This window comes from Pseudorasbora parva, chromosome 8 (genome assembly GCF_024679245.1).
Source record: "Pseudorasbora parva isolate DD20220531a chromosome 8, ASM2467924v1, whole genome shotgun sequence".
Lineage (NCBI taxonomy): Eukaryota > Metazoa > Chordata > Actinopteri > Cypriniformes > Gobionidae > Pseudorasbora > Pseudorasbora parva.
Window position 1 is genome coordinate 15,787,632 of NC_090179.1, and position 25,544 is coordinate 15,813,175.

General features: G+C 45.1%; 1 protein-coding gene across 1 annotated transcript in view; it reads left to right on the forward strand.

Moving 5' to 3' along the window:
* si:ch211-281l24.3 (uncharacterized) overlaps positions 1-25,544 on the forward strand; it is a 146,062-nt gene that overhangs the window by 47,074 nt on the left and 73,444 nt on the right. Inside the window, exons 17-22 of the mRNA XM_067450756.1 lie at positions 1,483-1,549; positions 2,064-2,156; positions 2,520-4,526; positions 4,614-4,770; positions 4,887-5,300; positions 5,461-5,910. Coding sequence (XP_067306857.1) covers positions 1,483-1,549; positions 2,064-2,156; positions 2,520-4,526; positions 4,614-4,770; positions 4,887-5,300; positions 5,461-5,910 — 3,188 coding nt within the window. The remainder of the gene's footprint in view (positions 1-1,482; positions 1,550-2,063; positions 2,157-2,519; positions 4,527-4,613; positions 4,771-4,886; positions 5,301-5,460; positions 5,911-25,544) is intronic.

Consider the following 25,544-nt stretch of genomic DNA (forward strand, 5'->3'; position numbering starts at 1 on the left):
TTCCCTCATTGAAGCAGAGCTCCCCAGTACCAGCAGCACTCATACAGCCCCAGACCGTGATGCTTGACTGTAGGAAAGACACAATTTTCTTGGTACTCCTCCCCAGAGCATCACCATGCATGCTGGACACCATCTGAGCCAAACAAGTTTATCTTGGTCTCATCAGACCACAGGGCATGGTATCAGTAATTCATGCTCTTGGACAGGATGTCTTCAGCACATTGATTACTGTTTGCAGGCTTTCTTGTGAACCAGCTTTAGAAGGGGCTTCCTTCTGGGACAATGGCCATGCAAACCAACTTTTTGTGGTGTGTAGCGTATGGTCTGAGTACTGACAAGTGGTCCTTCCACTTCTGCAAGGCTGGCACTCATGTGTCTGTTTTTTGAAGCCAGCTTCTGCAAACTTCTTTGATTGAACCCTTGTGAGGCCTGTTCCGGGTGGAATCAGTCTTGGAAAACCTCTGTATGACTTTGGCCAATGTACTCAGGTAACTCAGATTCAGGGTGTTGCCTATCTTGCAGCCTAGTCCATCTTTTTGGAGAGCAACAATTCTAATTCTCAAATCCTCAGAGAGTTCTTAGAAGTATGGTGCTATGTTGAACACCCACTGCTCAGTACACAAAAAATGGACGTGATCAGTAAGACGTGTATCCTGACGTGGTCATACTCAATTCTAGTCAGAATATGAGTCTGAAACTGCTCCATTGGGCTGTGATTATAAGGGCGTGTTTCAACCGAACCAGGAAAGACATCAATTGAATAGACCTACAACAAATCAGAGCAACGAAGCAACGTATTACGTTAGTTGTCAAATGCCAACAGAGCTCAACTGCACTGTATTGCCAAGTCCACGTTTTTTCCCGCGGGTTGTTTTCCATGTCCGCTTGTTGAAGTGACTATTATGTCATATATAAACTCATGAATGTGAATTTTAGCAGGCAACCTTGCCAAAATAACAAGATAACCATATACGAACAAGCTCTCCATTTAGGATTTGAAAAAATATAACCCAAGCGCCTTTGATGATGTGGATGATTACGTTACTGTTTATCATCGGTCCATCATCGTCTAAAGCCCACCCTGATGATTTCATTGGTCTGAACAGTTTCTATTTGGGCATAATTGCTCCTCTATGGATCGAATCCAGACCGAACCGCCAGAGCTCAAATGTTGTGGGCGGGGCTGAGTTCGGCTGGCATTCAGACTAGGACATGTGGCTTTGTATGGTTAATCAACGTACATCCTTTATGACTTAGGGTGTACTCACTTTTGTTGCCAGCTATTTTGACATTAATGGCTGTATGTTAAGTTATTTTAAGTACAGTAAAGCAGCACACAGTTTAATTTCTATAGTATTTGCCTTTGAGAAGATATACGGGGTGTAGTCATTTTTGTGAGATACTGTCTGTGTGTGTGTGTGTGTGGGGGGGGGGGTGTTTGGTTGTCTGGAAAAGAATTTAGTATATAAAATATTTTTTTAGATTTCAATGGACGTGAAGGCTGATTTGAATCCAACTAAGTGCTTCTACAGTGGATTGTCCGATAATGGTATGACACTTCTCTTACAAGCTTTTTAACCGCAAGTCTCAGAAATATCACAGTTGGATTATTTTAGTAGTAACTTATTTTTAGTGGACATACTTTCAATTAATAAATACATATTAGTACGTTTTTTTGTAAGTGACTGGATAAAAGTATCTCCTAATTAGTGAATGTAAATAGTATAATTTGAAATTAAATCTGTTAACAGATATTCCAATCTTGGCTCGATTCCATGACTTTACCATAGAATTTTTGTTTTTTTTCAATTGTACATTTACAATCATTGAACTCCTCCACAATTAGAAAATTTGTGAAATAATTTGTGAAATATAACTAGAAAGAGAGTGTAATGTTTACTGTGGTGTCTTGCAATCCAGGCAAAGATATGTGCTTTTAATCTTTCTTTATATATCATGGTTAAAAATATGTTTACATTTTTAATGTTTTTCAAGGTTTGTTCTAAAATAGCTGTCATCTTCTAAATGTAACCGTGCAATTTTCACCCCTAAATTACTCACAGATTTGCCTATGGATGTAGCTGAGATTGCTGCGCTTGGACGTCCTCTGGATCTTGGAATGTTATATGACTGTCGCAATGAATCATTTATTTCAGGTTAGTCTAGCTTGCTCATTTAGGACTATCATCTAGCTTAGTTATTAATATTGTAAGTAAACTATTTTAAATCAGAGATATTTTAAAAGATCAAATGTAGTAAAATACATGCTCATGTTATGTTTCTTTTTCCATCCTACATTTTACAGTACTAATTGGGTGGAAAATGCTTATTTCGTCCTTTAGTAACATCTGCTAAATAAAAGTGCTATGTTCTTTGACTTTATGATACATTTTTACAATAAAATATCCCATACTCCCTCCTCTTAGTCTACTTTGATGTGAAATGATATTGTATGTATTGGACTAAAAAAAAGTATGCGAAATGTGCAGTAAAAGAATGTGCTGTGAATGTGTTTACAGATGGTAAAATTTGGGATAACCACACTGTAACAAGTAACAGAATATCTTGGCCCCTACTGAAAACACATCTGAAGGTTTTGGAAGATGACTCCCTTCAGGAGAGATGCAAAGCATTTGAAATGTCACCTATGTTACGAGTAAGTGCTTTGTGTGGACTGATGGAGATAAATGGAGCTGCAGCCTTTCTGAATCACCCAGTTCAGTCTCAACATCAGGACAGATTTACACTACACTATAAAACCACCACCAGAATGGACATGATAAGCCAAAGACTGTTACAGGAAGGAGTTTCTGCTTCAGTCATTAATGCAACCAAAGCTACACACGTAGTCATCGCTGTGTTCTATGGAGCCCAAGCTTTCTTTGTTTTTGATAATGAGAGAATCAGCACAGAGAGAAATACAGAAATGGAAAATCTTATCAAGAAGCTATCCACCACCATCAGTGCAGAAGATGTGTACTCAAGTCTTAATGATACTGAAAAGGCAAACAGCATTTTATATGACTGCAGTCTGTACATTGATGTGGGCGACTGGGAGAGTCCAGTGTCTTTTGATAAGGCTGTGGAGATATATGGTTCTCTGCCGACACTGCTTGGATCTAAAGGTGAGAGTGCAGTTCCTCTAAAGGTTTGGTTGTACCCTCTGAAGAAACTGGACAAGAGCTCAGTGTGTGCACTGAGTGGAATCAGTGAAAACTTGATACATCAAGCTGAGAACATTCTTGAACATCTGAGAAAACAGATCAGGATCTGTCAGGACATGATCACAGACTATGAGAATCTGACTTTGATTACTTGGTTTCCTGCTTTGGAAGAAAAAATTCAGAACTTTTCAGATTTTCTACAAGAGTACATTACTGAGTTTCAGAAAAAAGCTGCTGAGATTATTGGATGCATAAATGTCAAAGAAGGTGAAGGAGAGAAGAGTTTTCAAGAACTTATCAGTAACTGTGTTCAGTCTTTATTCAATCCAGAGAATACACAACATTGGATTGAGAAGAAGAAAACTGAGCTGGTCGTTTTAAATGAGTGCAGAGCAGTGAACATAGCTATTGTGAAATCACAGGAAGAGCTTCAACATGTCATTAATGATCATCGGAGGAGTAGTGTGTTCTGCTTCACTATTTCATCAATGGAGGCTGACGATCATTTTCTCACAGGTCTGAATCAGCACATTAAATCAATGAAAAACTGCTGTTTGACCACATATGATTGCAGAAAGCCAGAAGATACACTGCAGTTATTAACACCTTTTTGTGTCAGTCAGAAAGTACTTTCTGATTTTAAAGTATTCATTGCTGCCAAAGAGACAAATGAAGATGCAAAGCAAACCGAGTTCATTGCTGCATTTGTACCTGATGATGGTGTTCCAGAATACTCTGTGCAGTTTTACCATGCTGGGATGATTATGAGCAGAAATGTGAAACTTCAGGCAAAGCCAAATCTCAACCAAATATCTCACATAAAACATTGTAGCATATCTCTAAAAATGAGTAAAACACAAAACAGAATCTTTGAGAGGTATTTTGTGGAGTACAGAGCTCTGGGTGATAATGGAAAGAACAGCAATACTTGGAAACAGATCATTTTTTATCCCAAATCTGTTGAGGAAACCTTCATTATTTCAGGACTTACATCAGGCAAACAATTTCAGCTGAGGTATTCAGTTATTGATAAGGGCTGTATGAGTAGCTTCAGCAAGATTATGAACTTTCATACTGCTCTTGCAGCAACACCTGGGCAACCCTTGGTGAATAAACTGAACAGAAACACTCTCAGATTTGCCTGGCTGAAGGCTGAAGCCGATGAAGATTGTCCAGTGCTGCGGTATATGGTTGAGTATAAAGAAGCAGGACTGGAGGGCTGGTCATCAGTACTAACACAAGGACCTCAGTGTGAATATACTTTAACTGTTCCTCACAGCACCTGCTATAGAGTCAGAGTCTCCGCTGTCTATGAGGACATCACTAGCAAACCTAGTGTGGAAACACCAGTACCGGTAGATGGTAAGATACGTTTGAAACATGTGAACGAGATACTTTACTCATAACCTTTTCTTCTGTTTTCTTAACTTACAAATTATTTCCTAATAGTCTGGTCCATAAAGCTCTCAGAGAGAAAGAGCTCCATCCTCCTAGAAGTGCTGAAACTCCAAACAGAGAAGAAACCAGTAGAGCTGATAGACTGGACAGATGAAGAGAGTGAAGTGAGGGGATTCCTCCAGTGTCTGCCCTACATCTCACAGCTCAGGTCAGAGTTTTGTTGTGTTTTCCTTCGGTCCAGCACATTTTTATTACATTATAGACATTATGTATGTGTCCATTGATTTTCTTAAGAGTTACTAAATATGCTCATTGTTTTTATAGGTTACCTCCCCTACAGAATGCATATGTCAAAGAGACAGACTGGAGATCGAGATTATTGGTACTTGATGTGTGTCTGCAAGTGTCTATCTTACAGAAAGAAATCACAGAGACATTTATGGAGACATTATACTCATACATAACCTATGGGAATTGTGATTTGCTACTCGATATGTACTCGCATGTGAAGGACTATGAGACTCAAACAGGCAGGAGTCTCCTTCCAGCATTACAGTCAGTTTATCAGTCAGCTCCTGCAGTCTGGAGAATAAAGCTCTCAGAGAGAAAGAGCTCCATCCTCCTAGAAGTGCTGAAACTCCAAACAGAGAAGAAACCAGTAGAGCTGAGAGGCTGGACAGATGAAGAGAGTGAAGTGAGGGGATTCCTCCAGTGTCTGCCCTACATCTCACAGCTCAGGTGAGAATGCAATTTTTCAATGTAAATGTTTAGTCAAATTATTTGTTGTTTTTAGTAGAACTTACTCTTGTACTTTGTAAATAGCTTTTAATTTTTTTCCTGTGAATCAAACAGAGTGATTTAGACCACATATCGTAAACTAATATCTTTGTTTCCACAGATTTGGCTGTAATGCAGTTAAAGATCAGAAGAAGTCTCTTTTTCAGTTTCTAGTATTTCTGACTGTTGCCGCTTTAGAGTTACAATCATCTACAGGAGAAATTTTCACTGAACATTTAAAATCTGTGTGCAGCTACACATCTTTCCCCTATGATGAAGATGATAACTATTATCAGATTCATCAGTGTGATTTCCTGCTGGATCTGTGTTCACATGTGAAGGACTATGAAACTCAAACAGGCAGAAGTGTCCTTCCAGCATTACAGTCAGTTTATCGGTTGTCAGCTCCTGCAGTCTGGAGAATAAACCTCTCAGAGAGAAAGAGCTCCATCCTCCTAGAAGTGCTGAAACTCCAAACAGAGAAGAAACCAGTAGAGCTGATAGACTGGACAGATGAAGAGAGTGAAGTGAGGGGATTCCTCCAGTGTCTGCCCTACATCTCAAAGCTCAGGTCAGAGTTTTATGGAGAACAGATCACTCATGTTTGATTTATTGTATTCAGTGATCAAAGAAAAATGTATGAAAGTAATGTAGGTGTTGGGTAGACCATACAGTCGAACCAACAATTATTCAGACCCCAGATATCATTTTTGATATTTTTTAGTGGTTGCAGGACACTATAGTATATACATTTATGTAAGTGAGCCAGTGAGGATAACAAAATAAAGTAAACTGTGACATATTATACCTAAACATTCCTCATACAGTAGACTACCAGTAAAATTTATTTAAAAAAATTAGACCAAAATGATTCAGACACTTTGACCTGACCAAGTTTTGTTAAAGTGTTTTTCTTTATATTGCTAATCCAGCATTTACACACAGACTGAACAAAATCAAGCATTGCTCTGTTATTGGTTTGACCTAAACTGGTATTATCTAATTGTCTTAAATTGAACAGCTGACAGCTGATTGGCTGATTGTAAACCATTAGATACCTGTCTATCAAATCTATCTGAAATAATCAAGATTAATTTGTTTTGACACAGTTTAACTCTGAGTTCTTATCATGTCTGAATAAATGTTGGTTAGACAGTATATATGTGAACGTTAACTAGAATTAAAAACACTGAATTGAAGTGTGGTGTTGACAAAACCACACTTCAATTCAGTGTTTTTGATTTTAGTTCACGTTCACATACAGTCTTGTTCAAAATAATAGCAGTACAATGTGACTAACCAGAATAATCAAGGTTTTTAGTATATTTTTTATTGCTACGTGGCAAACAAGTTACCAGTAGGTTCAGTAGATTGTCAGAAAACAAACAAGACCCAGCATTCATGATATGCACGCTCTTAAGGCTGTGCAATTGGGCAATTAGTTGAAAGGGGTGTTTAAAAAAATAGCAGTGTCTACCTTTGACTGTACAAACTCAAAACTATTTTGTACAAAAAAAAATTTTTCTTCTGGGATTTAGCAATCCTGTGAATCACTAAACTAATATTTAGTTGTATGACCACAGTTTTTTAAAACTGCTTGACATCTGTGTGGCATGGAGTCAACCAACTTGTGGCACCTCTCAGCTGTTATTCCACTCCATGATTCTTTAACAACATTCCACAATTCATTCACATTTCTTGGTTTTGCTTCAGAAACAGCATTTTTGATATCACCCCACAAGTTCTCGATTGGATTAAGGTCTGGAGATTGGGCTGGCCACTCCATAACATTAATTTTGTTGGTTTGGAACCAAGACTTTGCCCGTTTACTAGTGTGTTTTGGGTCATTGTCTTGTTGAAACAACCATTTCAAGGGCATGTCCTCTTCAGCATAGGGCAACATGACCTCTTCAAGTATTTTAACATATGCAAACTGATCCATGATCCCTGGTATGCGATAAATAGGCCCAACACCATAGTAGGAGAAACATGCCCATATCATGATGCTCCATGCTTCACTGTCTTCACTGTGTACTGTGGCTTGAATTCAGAGTTTGGGGGTCGTCTCACAAACTGCCTGTGGCCCTTGGACCCAAAAAGAACAATTTTACTCTCATCAGTCCACAAAATGTTCCTCCATTTCTCTTTAGGCCAGTTGATGTGTTCTTTGGCAAATTGTAACCTCTTCTGCACATGCCTTTTTTTAACAGAGGGACTTTGCGGGGGATTCTTGAAAATAGATTAGCTTCACACAGACGTCTTCTAACTGTCACAGTACTTACAGGTAACTCCAGACTGTCTTTGATCATCCTGGAGGTGATCATTGGCTGAGCCTTTGCCATTCTGGTTATTCTTCTATCCATTTTGATGGTTGTCTTCTGTTTTCTTCCACGTCTCTCTGGTTTTGCTCTCCATTTTAAGGCATTGGAGATCATTTTAGCTGAACAGCCTATCATTTTTTGCACCTCTTTATAGGTTTTCCCCTCTCTAGTCAACTTTTTAATCAAAGTACGCTGTTCTTCTGAACAATGTCTTGAATGACCCATTTTCCTCAGCTTTCAAATGCATGTTCAACAAGTGTTGGCTTCATCCTTAAATAGGGGCCACCTGATTCACACCTGTTTCTTCACAAAATTGATGACCTCAGTGATTGAATGCCACACTGCTATTTTTTTGAACACACCCCTTTCAACTAATTCAACTAATTGCCCAATTGCACAGCCTTAAGAGCGTGCATTTCATGAATGCTGGGTCTCATTTGTTTTCTGAGAATCTACTGAACCTACTGGTAACTTGTTTGCCACGTAGCAATAAAAAAATATACAAAAAACCTTGATTATTCTAGTTAGTCACATTGTACTGCTATTATTTTGAACAAGACTGTATATACTGTTTAACCAACATTTAGACAGTATATATGCGGCCGGTTGCTTAAACTTCTTAAACTAGTCTTACAAGTTAGTCATCTCATTGATTTCTTAAATTCTGATCATAACCGATTTAAACCAGTTACATATAAAGGTAGATTGGTGTCATTTGAATCTGAAAAGTAAGACTGATTATCCCTAACTCATTTCTGGTTGGTCAGTCTAGTTCTTATATCAGTCTTAGTGGCTCTGTTTATTAGCCTGGTTTTACCAGACTCTGGTACATTTCATTTGTACATATGAGCTGTGTCCCAAAGTGAAGGGTGCGCACTTCGAAGGCCATGCACTTCGAAGGCCAGGCCAGGCCACGCCTTCAAAGTGCACGAAGCGGCACGAAGGGCGAACCGAGGAATAGGGTTGCCAGGTCTGAATAACAAAACCCCTCCAATTATTATTCAAAAGTATCGGAATCACGGCCAGAATAGGCCAAAATATCCCAAAAATGCGGGGCGTGGGCGGTAGAAATATTGTGTAAGTAAAGACAACTTAACCTGTGGATTATAGGCTACAAACACCCCAAAGCAACAGTAGCCTAAATGCAGCCCAATTCCAGACTTGGCAACAATGAACCAAGCGTCGTTAATGGCCTAGCAGATTGTGACAACTGACAGCGGACGTTCGTGAGGAGATTTTAAAAAGAGAAATGGAGATAGGCCTATATAATAATATATATATATATATATATATATATATATATATATATATATATATATATATATATATATATATATATATATATATATATATATTTTTTTTTAAAGCTTTTTATTGGGTTTTGACATGCTTCAGTTCAAAGCCTGCGACGATGGAAGACCGGACCATATGTAGGCCTAAATCTAGCGGCTTAAATATTGTCAAATTACAAATATTAGTTAACAGTTTATTTCTTATGTTAAATGTAACTGTTACAATATATTTTAAACATTTAGCCTATATACGTCCAAGTTTTTTTTTTAAGTTGACCTACTTATTTTTATTAAACTCATCATCTCAGATGCATTGTCTACTTTTTATGACATACCAGCCGTCGACCGATTCAGCCTCGCAAAGCTGCGGACAGAGGAAATATGCCCTGCTCACCCCAGAATGTGGCCTTACCAGAGTCTCTATTGTGCATTATTCCCCATCCCGGTCCAGCTCCAGCTACTCCCGCTCAGCGCAATGAAAGTGTAGAAAAGTGTTTTCTTCTGGTTTGGCTGATAATAAAAATTTCTGTTGTTTCTGATGTTAAACTTAAGTTATATTATTGGTCTATAAATAGGCTATATTTTAAAAAGGGTAAGCTAATATATAGACCAATGTATTTTCATTTACACATTTTAAATTACATGACAAGAAAATATATGTATAAACATATATAAATGTGTTTAATGTAGCTACAAATTATAACGTGCATTACAAAAATAAACAATGTAGGCTCCAGAACAACCACTTCTCTTTAATTTAGCCTACGTTTGAAGTTAACGAAAATGAACAAAAGACAGCAGTTTCTTTGTTTAATTTACAAATAACTTGCATAAAAAATAATAAACTAATACTATAGCCTAGCCATTTAAATTGTTCTGTGTTGGCCACGCATTCAGCCTTTGGAGGATCGATCTTTCGGTGACCGTCGTCAGTGAACATTTATTCATTCATTCATATAAAAAACTTTATTTTAGCATCTAAGTCAGCAGTTCCCTTTCGGGGAACTTGAGCTGTGTCGAAACGCTGTGAGAACGCCTCTGCGTTAATGCGTCGTGAAGCGCCTGTAGAACCATTCCATCGGAAAAAAGATCGATCGTCGGCGTGATGACGTCACCGACCGGAAGCTATAAAGCGTCCGTGAAAACAAACAGGAACTAGCTTCTGAGCCTTCAGCAAGCGATCTGTGTGAACCTGTGTGTCTATTTGGTGTTTTTGTCTGTCCATTATCAGAGATTTTCCACCCTTTTTGTTAAATATTCCTATATTAACAAAGAAAAGAGAAAATAAATAGATAGAAATGGCGAGTGAAAGCAGCAATTTCAGGAAGTGTGTTCCTCCCTGCCCACGCTACATCACGGGTGGGGATACACACTCTCTCTGTGTTGCATGCTTGGGAGCGCAGCATGCCCAGGCAGCCCTCGAGGGGGCTGCTTGCGAGCACTGTGAGCGATTGCCATTAAGAACGCTGCGCTCCCGCCGGGCACTCTTCGAGGAGGGTGCCTCGGCTCGTGTTCCCCGCAGCTCTGGTCCCGCTGTCGCCGAGGCGGAGTGGAGGCTGCAGTCGTGGGGATCACAATTGGATGTGGCAGAGGGGTGAGAGATGGGCGCTGCCTTATCTCTGCCCTCACCTGCACCATCCAGCGGCTCTTCTCGGGGCATGGAAGCACGCATGGCGGTTTCTTCCCCCCCGAGAGAGTCGCCGGTGCTTCATCTGTCCAGCTCTGAGGAGGTGGACGTTGAAAGCATCGAGACTGAAGACTCGCCACTTCAGTCCCCTGCTAGTGAGGAGCTAGTTGAGGTTCTGACGCGAGCAGTGGCCAGATTAAACATCGACTGGCCCACTGAGAGATCTGAGGCAGGAAGAAAGCGTCTCAGTAAATTAGACGAAAGATTCCTGCCGTCTCGCGCTTCAGAGCCTCAGCGGCGGGGCCTGCCGTTCTTCCATGACTTGCACACCGAGGTGGCAAGATCATGGAGGAGACCGGCATCATATAGAGTGTTCAGCCCGCAGACCTCGGTCTACAGCAACATCGCCGGGCTGAGACAATATGGTTATGGGGCGATGCCAAAGGTAGAAGAGACGCTCGCGAGCCATCTCTCGCCTTCATCGGCATCGTCCCTTAAGGCCCCGACTCGGCAGCGGGTCAAGCCGCCGCATGCCTGCACACGATGGCGATCGTGCAGGCATATCAGGCTGACCTGCTGAGGGATCTGGATAATAGTGATGTTGTGGGGGGAGATATAGTAACTGAGCCCAGGACATCTGCCGATCTAGCTCTCCGGGCCACCAAGGAGACGGCCAGATGTGTTGGCCGCTCTATGGCAGCCCTGGTGGTCACGGAGAGGCACCTGTGGCTCAACCACACAGACATCAAAGAGAGGGAGAAAAGCTTCCTGCTTGACGCGCCGCTTTCTCCTGGTGGCCTCTTCGGTGACGCAGTCCATACTGTCACCGAGAGGTTCCAGGAGTCAAAAAAGCAAGCTGCGGCGCTAAAACAGTTTCTCCCTCTCCGGGTCCAGGTCCCTGGGGCTGCTGCTGACACCAAGCAGCCCAAACCGGGTACGAGCTCCTCACACAGGGCTCAACAAAAGCAGAGCGTCGCTACCCGAACTCCCCCTCAGCGTGGGGACGAGGGGCGGCGCTCTCAGACGAGGCCTTCGAGGGGCAGGGCTGATCTGAGGACAGTCCTGATCGCCAAGAAGGCCTCGTCGAAGCGTTCCTGACGCCAGAAGCGTCAGGACGCTGAGGGTGGTTCCCCCCGTAGGGAAACGGTGTTTACCCCTGCCAACGGTACCCGTTTCCCTGCGGCACCCTCTGGGGGCCGCACTGCCAACCCCGCCGCAATGCCGGGGCGCAGTCGGTCTCCGCGGGCCACCCAAGGGTGGTCCGCGCCCCCTTCGGGGGGCCCCCGAGCAGTCAAGTCAGTCGTTCCCTGCCGGTCCGCCGCTTCAGGGCACTGTGCTTGTTGCTCAAAGTACACCAGAGGCCAGCCTCGAGAGGCTGGTTCCCTTAGTAGATTTTCTAGACGAGTGGAAACGTCTATCAAATATATCTCATTGGGTCCTGCAGATAATAGAAAGGGGGTACGCCATTCAATTCAAAAGTCCGCCACCTCCTTTCAGCGGTGTCCTACCTACAGAGGTGGGCCCGGAGTAGGCTCTGGTTATGGCACAGGAAGTACAGACACTCCTGCAAAAAGGGGCTATAGAGAGGGTTCCCCCTCCCAGCAGGGAGTCTGGCTTTTACAGCCGTTACTTCATCGTGCCGAAGAAGGATGGGGGCTTACGCCTGATATTAGATCTGCGTCTACTAAATTGCTCGGTGGCCAAGCTCAAGTTCAAGATGCTCACACTCAGACAGATTGTGTCGCAGATCAAACTAGAGGATTGGTTTGTCACCATAGACCTCAAAGATGCGTATTTTCATGTCTCCATCCTTCCACATCACAGGAAGTTTCTCAGGTTTGCCTTCGGGGGAGAGGCATACCAATATCGAGTACTTCCTTTCGGTCTAGCACTGTCACCCCGCACATTCACCAAGTGTGTGGATGCAGCCCTGGCGCCGTTGCGTCTGCAGGGCATCCGCATACTGAATTATATCGACGACTGGCTGATTCTAGCGAATACAGAGCAGATGGCGGTTCAGCATCGAGATGCTGTTCTCGCACATATGTCGAAGTTGGGGTTGAGGCTGAACGCCAAGAAGAGTGTGCTTTCTCCGGCTCAGAGAACCACTTTTCTAGGTGTGAACTGGGACTCGGTAATAATGCGGGCGCAATTATAGCCAACATGCATAGCATCGATCCTGGCAGCAGTCAAAGAACAGAAGCTAGGCCGGGCCGTCACTGTGAAACAGTTCCAGAAACTGTTAGGTCTCATGGCAGCAGTGTCCAACGTTATACCTCTTGGCCTACTGTACATGAGGCCACTGCAGTGGTGGCTCAAAACAAAAGGATTCTCCCCGAGGGGAAATCCGCTCCGCACGATCACAGTCACGCGGCGATGCCTACGTGCTCTGGTCATGTGGAAAAACCCGGGGTTTTTATCTCAGGGTCCCGTGTTAGGGGCTCATGTTCGTCGCGTAACGCTAACGACAAATGCCTTTCTCACGGGCTGGGGGGCGACCATGAGTGGTCGCTCATCCCAGGGTCTATGGCAGGAACATCAGCGGCACTGGCACATAAATCGGCTAGAGATGCTCGCAGTGTTTCTTGCATTGAAACAGTTCCTGCCCGACCTCAGGGGCCACCATGTGCTAGTCAGGTCAGACAACACATCGGTGGTCGCCTATATAAATCATCAGGGGGGTCTGAGGTCCCGTCCGTTGGACAAATTGGCACATCAGATCCTCCTGTGGGCCCAAGGGAAATTACTGTCGATCAGAGCAGTATATATCCCGGGGGTCCTGAATCAGGAAGCAGACAGCCTGTCGAGGCAGGGGCCGAGGCCCGGGGAATGGAGACTCCACCCAGAGGTGGTGGAGCTCCTATGAAAGGTATATGGGAGAGCAGAAATAGACCTATTTGCTTCGGCGGAGAATTCTCACTGCCCGCAGTGGTTTTCTCTGACCCATCCAGCCCCGCTGGGGTTGGATGCCATGGTACAGGAGTGGCCGAGGCTACCTCTGTACGCCTTCCCCCCGATTGTCTTGCTTCCAGGAGTTCTGGAGAGGGTACGCCGGGACGGGGCCCAGGTACTTCTAGTGGCTCCGTACTGGCCGACCAGAGTGTGGTTTTCGGACCTGATATCTCTCCTGGAAGGCTCTCCGATGGAGATTGCGACCAGGAGGGATCTACTCTCTCAGGCGGGCGGGAGATTCCTGCACCCACGCCCGGAGATGTGGAAACTGTGGGCCTGGCCTCTGAGGGGGCTAGGCTCATAGAGGAAGGTCTCTCGGCCGAGGTCGTAGAGACCATCCTTCACTCCAGAGCTCCATCCACGAGGAAGCTGTACGCTCTGAAATGGAAACTTTTCTCAGCATGGTGCAGAGAACGCCAGTGGGACCCAGTTAACTGCCCGGTTGGTACAGTGCTGGAGTTCCTGCAGGCAAGGTTCTCGGCAGGGTTGACCCCCTCCACAATAAAGGTGTACGTGGCGGCCTTGGGTGCCTTCCACGTCCCTTTCGGTGGAGTGTCTTTGGGAAGACACCCTCTGATTACACGCTTCCTCCGTGGCACTTTGAGGTTGAGGCCGGCTATGCACTCGAGGGTCCCAGCATGGGACTTGGCCATTGTCTTGAGGGGCTTGTCTGGGCCACCGTTCGAACCTTTAGAGTAGTTTTCGGACAAGTTCCTCACCCTAAAAACCATCTTTCTTTTGGCCATTTCATCTCTCAAAAGAATAGGAGATATTCAGTCCCTGTCTTTAGGGCCCTCATGTCTAGAGTTTGCACCTGGGATGGTGAAAGCCTTTCTGCATCCCAGGCCGGGTTATGTCCCCAAGGTTCCTACGAGCCCACGGGGCCCCATTACTCTTCAAGCCTTCTGTCCTCCTCCGTTTAAGACGTCAGACCAGGAAAGATTGAATCTGCTGTGTCCTGTGAGGGCACTGGATACATATGTCCACAGAGCTGCCCTGTGGGGAAAATCTGACCAGTTGTTTGTCTGTTTCGGACCCCCAAAGAAGGGGGCTCCAGTATCCAAGCAGAGGATGAGCAAGTGGGTGGTCGAGGCCATCTCACTTGCTTACGAGGCGGCCGGGCAGCCGTCTCCACTGGCTGTCCGGGCGCATTCCACCAGGGGTATGGCTGCTTCGAAAGCACTGTTGTCGGGGGGTTCCCTCCATGACATCTGTAACGCGGCCGGTTGGTCGTCTCCATTAACTTTTGTCAGGTTCTACGAACTAGACCTGGCATCTACTGTTGGGGCACAGGTACTCTCGTAACCGTGTGCGCTTCGGCTTCACACATACGAGACACTTGGTCCTATGGCGATGTGGGTATAAGCGTTCTCACAGCGTTTCGACGCAGCTCGAGTTCCCCGAAAGGGAACGTCTCAGGTTACGTATGTAACCCTAGTTCCCTGAGGGAACGAGACGCTGCGTCGCTTTGCCATACTCCCGGCGTGTCCGTGATCACTTACTTCAGGCTTTATCAGAAGTTAGTTCCTGTTTGTTTTCACGGACGCTTTATAGCTTCCGGTCGATGACGTCATCACGCCGACGATCGATCTTTTTTCCGATGGAATGGTTCTACAGGCGCTTCACGACGCATTAACGCAGAGGCGTTCTCACAGCGTTTCGACGCAGCGTCTCATTCCCTCAGGGAACTAGGGTTACATACGTAACCTGAGATGTTTTCATTTATTTACATTTTTTCTTATAATTCTGAGTGACAGATGTCACATTTGATCTAGCCTTTTTTTCTGTGATATTTGTTTTAGCTACGGTGTTGACAGTAGGCTACTATGCTGTAAGAAAAATAAATGATTGCAAGGACAATTCCTATACCCAATGTCTCTCTTTCTGTAAGGGAAATTTAAAAGATAGATTCTGGAAACAAAATATAAATTTAGCTGGATCAGTCGGGTCGGGAATAAAATCGCTTATAGCGGCTGAGCATGGAGTGAATTTTACGCGCGAGCGGAATAGTGCGGTGAGTGGGGAGCGGGACGAAAATACAGCCCCGCGCAGATTATATTTTGAAGGCTATTCAAAGAAAGTGTATGAAAAAAAGAACAAGAAAGAAACAGCGAAAGGGGTGATAATGGACTGATTCATCTTCTCGAGAGAATGGTTGAGAAATAAATATTTAAAAATTGGGAAATTAAAGTTCATCTTGGTTGCTCAGGGCAGGGAACTGGGAACTGTGCGAATGCACTAAACGTTTTATTTACTTCAAGCGCTTGCGCTTGCGCTGTTGCGTTGTGTTCAATTGTAGGCTACACTTGAGTTACCGACCGCTATACCGTCTTTAACTGGGAAATCTGATCGAGTGCTACATTTACATTTAATCATTTAGCAGACGCTTTTATCCAAAGTGACTTACAAAAAAGGGGAGAGTAATAGAAGCAACGGAACAGACAAGGCCAAAAACCTGTAAGAGCTGTAAGAAATCTCAATTAATTAGCACAATACACAACGTTTTTTTTTTTTTTTAAAGACAGACATCTACAACAAAAACTCACGTACGCAAAGTGCCGAACGCTGGATTTTGATAGCTATGATTCCCGAGTGCTGCGGGAATGCGGACCAGTCAAATCCTGTAGTCACCAGTGTGCAATGAATTCTGGGATAGGGAAGGCTGCGAAGTTGTGGGAAAGTCCCATCTGCTGTACCCTTCCTTTGCCTGAGAACCGAAGGGCGCATTTTGAAGTCGCTCATGAATTGCGGCAGCCTTCGTCGCACCGCTGTGATGCAATCGCACTTCAAATGTGGCCTTCAAAGGTGCAGCTCTCCCTTTGGGACAGCCTTTGTAGTGCCGCTGTGACGTAATCGCACTTCAAATGCAGCCTTCAGAGGGTGCAGCCTTCACATTGGGACAGCCTACGTAGTGCCGCTATGGGTGTACTCACACTAGCCTGTTTGAACCGTGCCCGAGTGCGTTTGACCACCAAAGCGCGGTTCGTGAGTGCTTCGAACTGTGCCCGGGCGCGGCTCGATTAGCCAGCCCTGGCCCGCTTGGAAGAGGTGGGCCAGAGCACGGTTCTGTTGGACTCGGGCGCAGTTCACATGCAGTGTGAGCGCTAACCTTGCTGGAGTCTGTAATCAAAGCTGCAAAGTCCTTGCTGCACTTCAGCTGTTACCTTGCAAACCTCATAATACGAGCAGCACGATTACGTGAACATTTTCGCGCCACTAAGGCGACACATCTGTTTATCAACAGGCTGTGAGAGGGCTGTGGACCACCGTGGACCAAACGACAGAAAATTATCCACAAAGAAAACAGAGCAATGGACTCCATTGTGTTCAGAGAGCGCCGCTCTTTCTGTTTATCCCGAAACCGCCGCACCATCATGACGTAAGCGTGCTCCGGCACGAATGCTGAAACCCGAAACCGTCGCACCATAATGACGTAAGCGTGCTCCAGCACGAATGCTGAAACCCTATGTGAGTGCAGGCCACTCATGTGAGTGCAGGCCCGCACTTCACTTTGGGACACAGCTAGAGTCTGGCCACTCTCCATTGACAAGGGTTTATTTCCACGAAAGCGGGCACTCTGTTGAAGTTTAAAACTATTGGATCTACCCTGAGCGTCTATGACTCTGAGCCACTCTGGATCTGCCATAACCAATCGCAAACGTTTGGTCGTGATGTATGTCATGTGCCCTTCGCCTGTTTCACTCTTGGAAATCCGACAAAATAAAAGTGCACATGTGCATGCCACCTCAGTAAAACTATAGGATAAAACCTCAAACTCGTGTATTCGGATTGTGATTTATTCACGCCTTGGTGGAGAGGAGAGTTCTGTGATCGGGAACGCGGTGCTCACGCGGTCCGTAACATCATTGTATGCTATAAATAAAATGTCATAATACTTGGTATGATAATAAATGCTGCTATAAATAACGGAACGGACCAGTTCAAATGTTTAAGTGCTTTTATTTTAATTTGTTTGAGCGGTGATGAAATATATTGCTCTTCTAAATACTTGCCAGCATTTTCAGGAAATACAAGTCTAGAAATGCATCCTAATAACAACAAAGCAATCGTATGGTGTTCTGCAGTGGTCAAAAATGATTACAAACAGTGAATTTTGAAGTGATATATTGTTGAAAACTCAGAGATGTGGATTCGGACAGCTATTATATCAACACGACCTTGCGTTTGTCAAAAGCAGTAGGTAACTCGGCCGTGGATTTTTACGTGGATGGTTAGAGACGGACGGCAATAAAATAACTGACCAGTTCCTGTAACTTAAATGATGGCAATACCTTCCGACCCCACGAGAAACAGTTAAGTTAACGTTACCGTACGAATAGCTTCAGCCAACTCCTTCATCACTAACGAAGCGATCTGGAAAATCAAACTTTTCCCGAATTTACCCTGTTGGAGGGCCACAACATCATGGCCACCAACAACCCCCAGCAAAGACTGTTATTGCTTTAACTTCTGGATATTCGGCAGCGGTGCCACAATGCAATGAATGGTTTAGTTTGCATCTTTCTCTGCCGCCAATACTGAACTACATCTCAAACTAGTGCTCGACATCAACGTCATCGTTCTCAGCCACTCCCTCTGTTCGCTGATTGGACCGGTAAAATTTTGTTCAGAGAAAACCTAAAGCTAGGGACACACCAAGCCGACGCCGATCAACTAGTGGCGACGAAAGCAAACTGCTGAGTCGGCTCACGTTGGCTCACGTCGGCAGCGTCTTGGGTCCAAAGCGGTCCAAAGTTGCCCTGACACACCAAGCTGACGCTCGACATCAGACGGCCAATAGCGCGTCCGTTCTGCGCCTGTGTTAGAGGAAATACCTTTCCGTCCCAGCTGGTGGCAGTAGTCTGTTTTCGTTATTCGAAGCGGGAAACCGGAAGAGCTATAAATATATCAGCTGTCGTTTTCGTTTCCCCACACAGACGGATTCGTGCATTTCAGAACGTTGCAAATGGCATTGCCGTTGTCAGCCCTTGGTCTTTTACTTGTGGAAGAGGAAAGGTAGAAGCGGACGCGAAAAATACGATGAACGCTCACTAAATGGGTGAAACCATACCCGAAGTCAAAATGTGAAACCGTAGATTATTACACTTGTTCACCTATCAATGAACCATAACAATAACAGGGCATAGCTCAAACAATAACCTGCAAATTGGCTCATTCAGATGCATTGTGGAAGTTAATGTGACACAATCTGAACAATGGCCACTTATAAGGATTGTTAAAATAAATATATGTGTATGACGAATTCTGATTTACAGTAAATTATGTTTGTGACAATGCTTGGTGCTAGTTCAATGAATTATGACAGAATTTGTATATATTTTTTTCATTGGAAACATGCCTATGGTGACATTTCTTCAAAATGATATCATGCTGCTTCTTGCACATCACATAACAGCAGTTTGGAAATGAAATCTCCAGTGGCACAGAAATTTTAATGAAAATAATGTAACACTAAACCATACACTGAACTTAACTGACAGTAACCATGCTAACTATTAGTTTACAGATATTGCACTTTGATAACATTGTATTGTGGAAGTAACACATTATGAAAATATGTCTATTAATTGAAAATCTATTTATTCTTAAATTAAAACATCAATACAGATGTGTTTATTTACCCTGCTAGTTAGATGTCAAATAGCAAAATAAGGGTTAGAATTCTGCATCATCTTGTGTTTTGTGATCCTTTTTTACATAAAGAACTGTGAATGCAACTACCCAAAGTCAAAGTTTTTTATTTTCCAATGTTCAGTACAATGGGCACAAATAGCTATATAGAGAATAGCTATAAAAGTAGCTATATGTGTAGATTCAGCCAAGGGTGTACTGGGCCGTAGCTCAGCATTAATGAAGCTGGGCTCCTCACGGGTGCCAATCCAGGTGTCACTGTTGGTACCATCTGAGGGTAAACAGGATTCACTTTCAGACAAAGGTTCCTTAAAGAAACAATCAAAATGTGAACAATGTGATACAATAGATTCTTACACTTGTTCACCAATAACCCATAACAATAACAGGGCATAGCTAAAACAATACCCTGCACATTGGCTAAATGGATCTATTCAGATGCACATTGTGGAAGTTGATTTGTTGAATTACTTGTAAATAGACCCATCTGAACATTCATTGGCCACTTTACCAAAAGCAAAATGTTCATTTGTCCAAATGGAAAGAAAAAATAAATAAAATAAATTATACACACACACATATACATATATATATATATATATATATATATATATATATATATATGTGTGTGTGTGTGTGTGTGTGTGTGTGTGTGTGTGTGTGTGTGTGTGTGTGTGTGTGTGTGTGTGTGTGTGTGTGTGTACCCTGATAGTTAGATTTGAGGTGCACTCCTTCCTTTTTGTGTGAGGTTCTAGAAACTGCAGGTGGGTCTTCTGAGCTCCAGAACTTCCTGAGGGTCCATGTTTCTTGTAACACATGTACTGGGTTCGCAATGAATCCCACCGCTTCTTGAGCTCTTTCTCTGAGGGACAATAAAAAATAAAAAAAACATTACGCTGAGTTATGTCAATTTCATGGCTATTGTAATGTTCATTTTTGTTCTACTTTTAACTGGATGTATTCTGGATGACAGCATTTTTTTTTACAGTCGCTTGAACACATTTCTCAATACATTTTGGTCACTTTTGCAAAACTCTCCACACAGTTAGTACAACCGAAATATATGAGGGCTAAACTGTGGATTTATCATTGCTTTTGGACATAAAGACATGCATTAAGTGTTTTGATATCTTTAGTGCATTTTGAATGTGAAATTAACTGCTGTGCAAAGATGAAAGTTGCACACAACAATCTAACATGCAGGGTTTTTTTAAATATGGACTACTGAAGAAGAAAAAACTATTGCAAAAAAGGAAATCTTACCTGACATGACAACTTTATTTGCGATCTCACGCCACAGTTCTGCTTTCGCCACACAGTTGACATAACGTTAACATTTTCCCGTAGTGTGATACTAAGCTGGCCTTTGCTGGATCATGCTGATCAGTTTGTCTTCACTTGCCTCGGTCTACACAGCCATATATATTAACATGTGTTAACATGTATCGTAATGAGGAATATAATCAAATGAGACGACACCTTTCTTTTACTGTCTATAGAGGAGACAGGCGTTCTGTGTTCCCTCTTGACTCTGTCGTTTACTTGCTTCGTCACTTCCGTTTTATTTTCTCGTGCACTGGTTCGCTAGCTGAACAGCAAATCAGAACGATCATATGTCCCGACTGACCGACATGCCGCGACGCCGATTTAACATGTCGAATCGGCTGAAAAACAGCCGACGAGGACCAACGCCAGCCGACGGCGTGGAACTGTGTGGAACACACCGAGGAAACTTCGTTGGCCGACGCACAAAAACTGCCCGATGGCCGACCGTCGGCTTGGTGTGTTCCGGCCTTAAGACTACACAGCAGTCCCAGACGCAGTACTGAAGGAAAGTGAAAATTGAGCGGAAGTACGTAGGAGGGCAGAGCCAGGCTATCTGTTTATGACAGTCAGCGTGCTGTAAGTCGATCTGTTGTTCAAATCCTTCTCTCACTCTTGTTCAGTCAGTCTATAGAGATTGATTTTGTTCATGTATTTCTATTATAGCAGCTTCATTCAGCTCACAGTGTGTTTATATATGCAGTTATAATCGAGCTACAGTCTTCATCTCTCTGTCCAAATATACACGACACAATACATCATCAAATACTGTCAGAGTTAAAAACATCACACATTACCCTTGACTTTAACAGTTAATACACAACGACGAGGACAATTGTAGTGTGATTAACATGATGGATGAAGTCGAGATACAATCACATTATCTGTTTTCTGTTAATTCATTTACACTGTGAGACAGATCTAGTGTTTTGTAACCTATCCTTTTTTTTGTTTCTACTGTTCACATTCACTTGAGATGGCACTGACTGCATTCACATTAATATTTATAAATTAATTAGATTAATATTGACCAATTTTGAGCCAAAACACTTGTCTGGCTATCACCAGACCAAGCTCAGTTTAAGACATTGGTTTGGGGATTCTGCCCTGTATTTTCTACTACACAAGAGGCGTGATAAATGAGCATAATTCAAATGAATCTGTATGCAATTGGATCGTTTTTCAACCAATCAGAGCACAAGAGGCATGATCAACGTGTTAAACCTGCCAATAGCGTACCAGGCGGATAAGCCAGTCTGTGATTGGTTCCCTCAAAAGTGGAACAGAAGGAGTAGAAATTAATGTACAGGTTTCCAGACTGAGTTGCAGAGCGAAATCAAATCGCCGGCAGATCAGGCTGTGTTTACCCAGTCTACCAAAACTCACTAGAGCAGAAAAGTCATGAAACCAACATTTGTTTTCATGTCTGTAAGGGTGGATCGCCTACAGTGGTTCTGACTGGAGGGTTGCCGAACGACTAAAGAAACGTTATCAGCAAGATGGTAGAAAACGTCTCAGGTTACGTATGTAACCCTAGTTCCCTGAGGGAACGAGACGCTGCATCGAAACGCTGTGAGAACGCCTCTGCGTTAATGCGTCGTGAAGCGCCTGTAGAACCATTCCATCGGAAAAAAGATCGATCGTCGGCGTGATGACGTCATCGACCGGACGCTATAAAACGTCCGTGAAAACAAACAGGAACTAACTTCTGATAAAGCCTGAAGTAAGTGATCACGGACACGCCGGGAGTATGGCAGAGCGACGCAGCGTCTCGTTCCCTCAGGGAACTAGGGTTACATACGTAACCTGAGACGTTCCCTTTCGGGGAACTCGGGCTGCGTCGAAACGCTGTGAGAACGCTTATACCCACATCGCCATAGGACCAAGTGTCTCGTATGTGTGAAGCCGAAGCGCACACGGTTACGAGAGAACCTGTGCCCCTACTGTAGATGCCAGGTCTAGTTCGTAGAACCTGACGAAGGTAGAAGGAGACGACCATCCGGCCGCGTTGCAGATATCATGGAGGGAAGCCCCCGACAATAGTGCTTTAGAAGCAGCCATACCCCTGGTTGAGTGCGCCCGGACAGCCAGTGGAGATGGCTGCCCGGTAGCTTCATAAGCAAGTGAGATGGCCTCGGCCACCCACTTGCTCATCCTCTGCTTGGATACTGGAGCCCCCTTCTTAGGGGGTCCAAAACAGACAAACAATTGTTCAGATTTCCTCCACAGGGCAGCTCTGTGGACATAAGTATCCAGTGCCCTCACAGGACACAGCAGATTTAACCTTTCCTGGTCTGACGTCATAAACGGAGGAGGACAGAAGGCTTGTAGAGTGATGGGGCCCCATGGGCTCGTAGGAACCTTGGGGACATAACCCGGCCTGGGATGCAGAAATGCTTTCACATTCCCAGGCGCAAACTCTAGACATGAGGGCCCTACTGACAGGGACTGAATATCTCCTATTCTTTTAAGAGACGAAATGGCCAACAGGAAGATGGTTTTTAAGGTGAGGAACTTGTCCGAAACCTCCTCCAGAGGTTCGAACGGTGGTCCGGACAAGCCCCTCAAAACAATGGCCAAGTCCCATGCTGGGACCCTCGAGTGCATAACTGGCCTCAACCTTAAAGTGCCACGAAGGAAGCGTGTAGTTAGAGGGTGTCTTCCCAAAGACACTCCACTGCAAGGGACGTGGAAGGCACCCAAGGCCGCCACGTACACCTTAAGTGTGGAGGGGGTCAACCCTGCCGAGAACCTTGCCTGCAGGAACTCCAGCACTGTACCAACCGGGCAGTTAACTGGGTCCCACTGGCGTTCTCTGCACCATGCTGAGAAAAGTCTCCATTTCAAAGCGTACAGCTTCCTTGTGGACGGAGCTCTGGAGTGTAGGATGGTCTCTACGACCTCGGCCGAGAGACCTTCCTCTATGAGCCTAGCCCCCTCAGAGGCCAGGCCCACAGTTTCCACATCTCCGGGCGTGGGTGCAGGAATCTCCCGCCCGCCTGAGAGAGTAGATCCCTCCTGGTCGGAATCTCCATCGGAGAGCCTTCCAGGAGAGATATCAGGTCCGAAAACCATACTCGGGTCGGCCAGTTCGGAGCCACTAGAAGTACCTGGGCCCGTCCCGGCGTACCCTCTCCAGAACTCCTGGAAGCAAGACAATCGGGGGGAAGGCGTACAGAGGCAGCCTCGGCCACTCCTGTACCATGGCATCCAGCCCCAGCGGGGCCGGATGGGTCAGAGAAAACCACTGCGGGCAGTGAGAATTCTCCGCCGAAACGAACAGGTCTATCTCTGCTTTCCCATAAACCTTCCAAAGGAGCTCCACCACCTCTGGGTGGAGTCTCCATTCCCCGGGCCTCGGCCCCTGTCTCGACAGGCTGTCTGCTTCCTGATTCAGGGCCCCCGGGATATATACTGCCCTGATTGACAGCAATTTCCCTTGGGCCCACAGGAGGATCCGATGTGCCAATTTGTCCAACGGACGAGACCTCAGACCCCCCTGGTGATTTATATAGGCGACCACGGACGTGTTGTCTGTCCTGACTAGTACGTGGTGGCCCCTGAGGTCGGGCAGGAACTGTTTCAATGCAAGAAACACTGCGAGCATCTCTAGCCGATTTATGTGCCAGTGCCGCTGATGTTCCTGCCATAGACCCTGGGACGAGCGACCACTCATGGTTGCCCCCCAGCCCGTGAGAGAGGCATCTGTCGTTAGCATTACGCGACGAACATGAGCCCCCAACACGGGACCCTGAGATAAAAACCCCGGGTTTTTCCACATGACCAGAGCACGTAGGCATCGCCGCGTGACTTTGATCGTGCGGAGCGGATTTCCCCTCGGGGAGAACCCTTTTGTTTTGAGCCACCACTGCAGTGGCCTCATGTACAGTAGGCCAAAAGGTATCACGTTGGACGCTGCTGCCATGAGACCTAACAGTTTCTGGAACTGTTTCACAGTGACGGCTCGGCCTAGCTTCTGTTCTTTGGCGGCTGCCAGGATCGATGCTATGCGTGTTGGCGATAATTGCGCCCGCATAATTACCGAGTCCCAGTTCACACCTAGAAAAGTGGTTCTCTGAGCCGGAGAAAGCACACTCTTCTTGGCGTTCAGCCTCAACCCCAGCTTCGACATATGGGCGAGAACAGCATCTCGATGCTGAACCGCCAACTGCTCTGTATTCGCTAGAATCAGCCAGTCGTCGATATAGTTCAGAATGCGGATGCCCTGCAGACGCAGCGGCGCCAGAGCTGCATCCACACACTTGGTGAACGTGCGGGGTGACAGTGCTAGACCGAAGGGAAGTACACGATATTGGTATGCCTCTCCCCCGAAGGCAAACCTCAGGAACTTCCTGTGATGTGGAAGGATGGAGACATGAAAATACGCATCTTTGAGGTCTATGGTGACAAACCAATCCTCCGATTTGACCTGCGCTACAATCTGTCTGAGTGTAAGCATCTTGAATTTGAGCTTGGCCACCGAGCGATTCAATAGCCGCAGATCTAATATCGGGCGTAAGCCCCCATCCTTCTTGGGCACGATGAAGTAACGGCTGTAAAATCCAGACTCCCTGCTGGGAGGGGGAACCCTCTCTATAGCCCCTTTTTGCAGGAGTGTCTCTACTTCCTGTGCCATTACCAGAGCCTGCTCCGGGCCTACCTCTGTAGGTAGGACACCGCAGAAAGGAGGTGGCCGACTTCTGAATTGAATAGCGTACCCCTTTTCTATTATCTGCAGGACCCAACAAGATATGTTTGATAGACGTTTCCACTCGTCTAGAAAATCTACTAAGGGAACCAGCCTCTCGAGGCTGGCCTCTGGTGTATTTTGAGCAACAAGCACAGTGCCCTGAAGCGGCGGACCGGCAGGGAACGACTGACTTGACTGCTCGGGGGCCCCCCGAAGGGGGTGCGGACCACCCTCGGGTGGCCCGCGGAGACCGACTGCGCCCCGGCATTGCGGCGGGGTTGGCAGCGCAGCCCCCCGAGGGTGCCGTAGGGAAACGGGTACCGTTAGCAGGGGTAAACACCGTTTCCC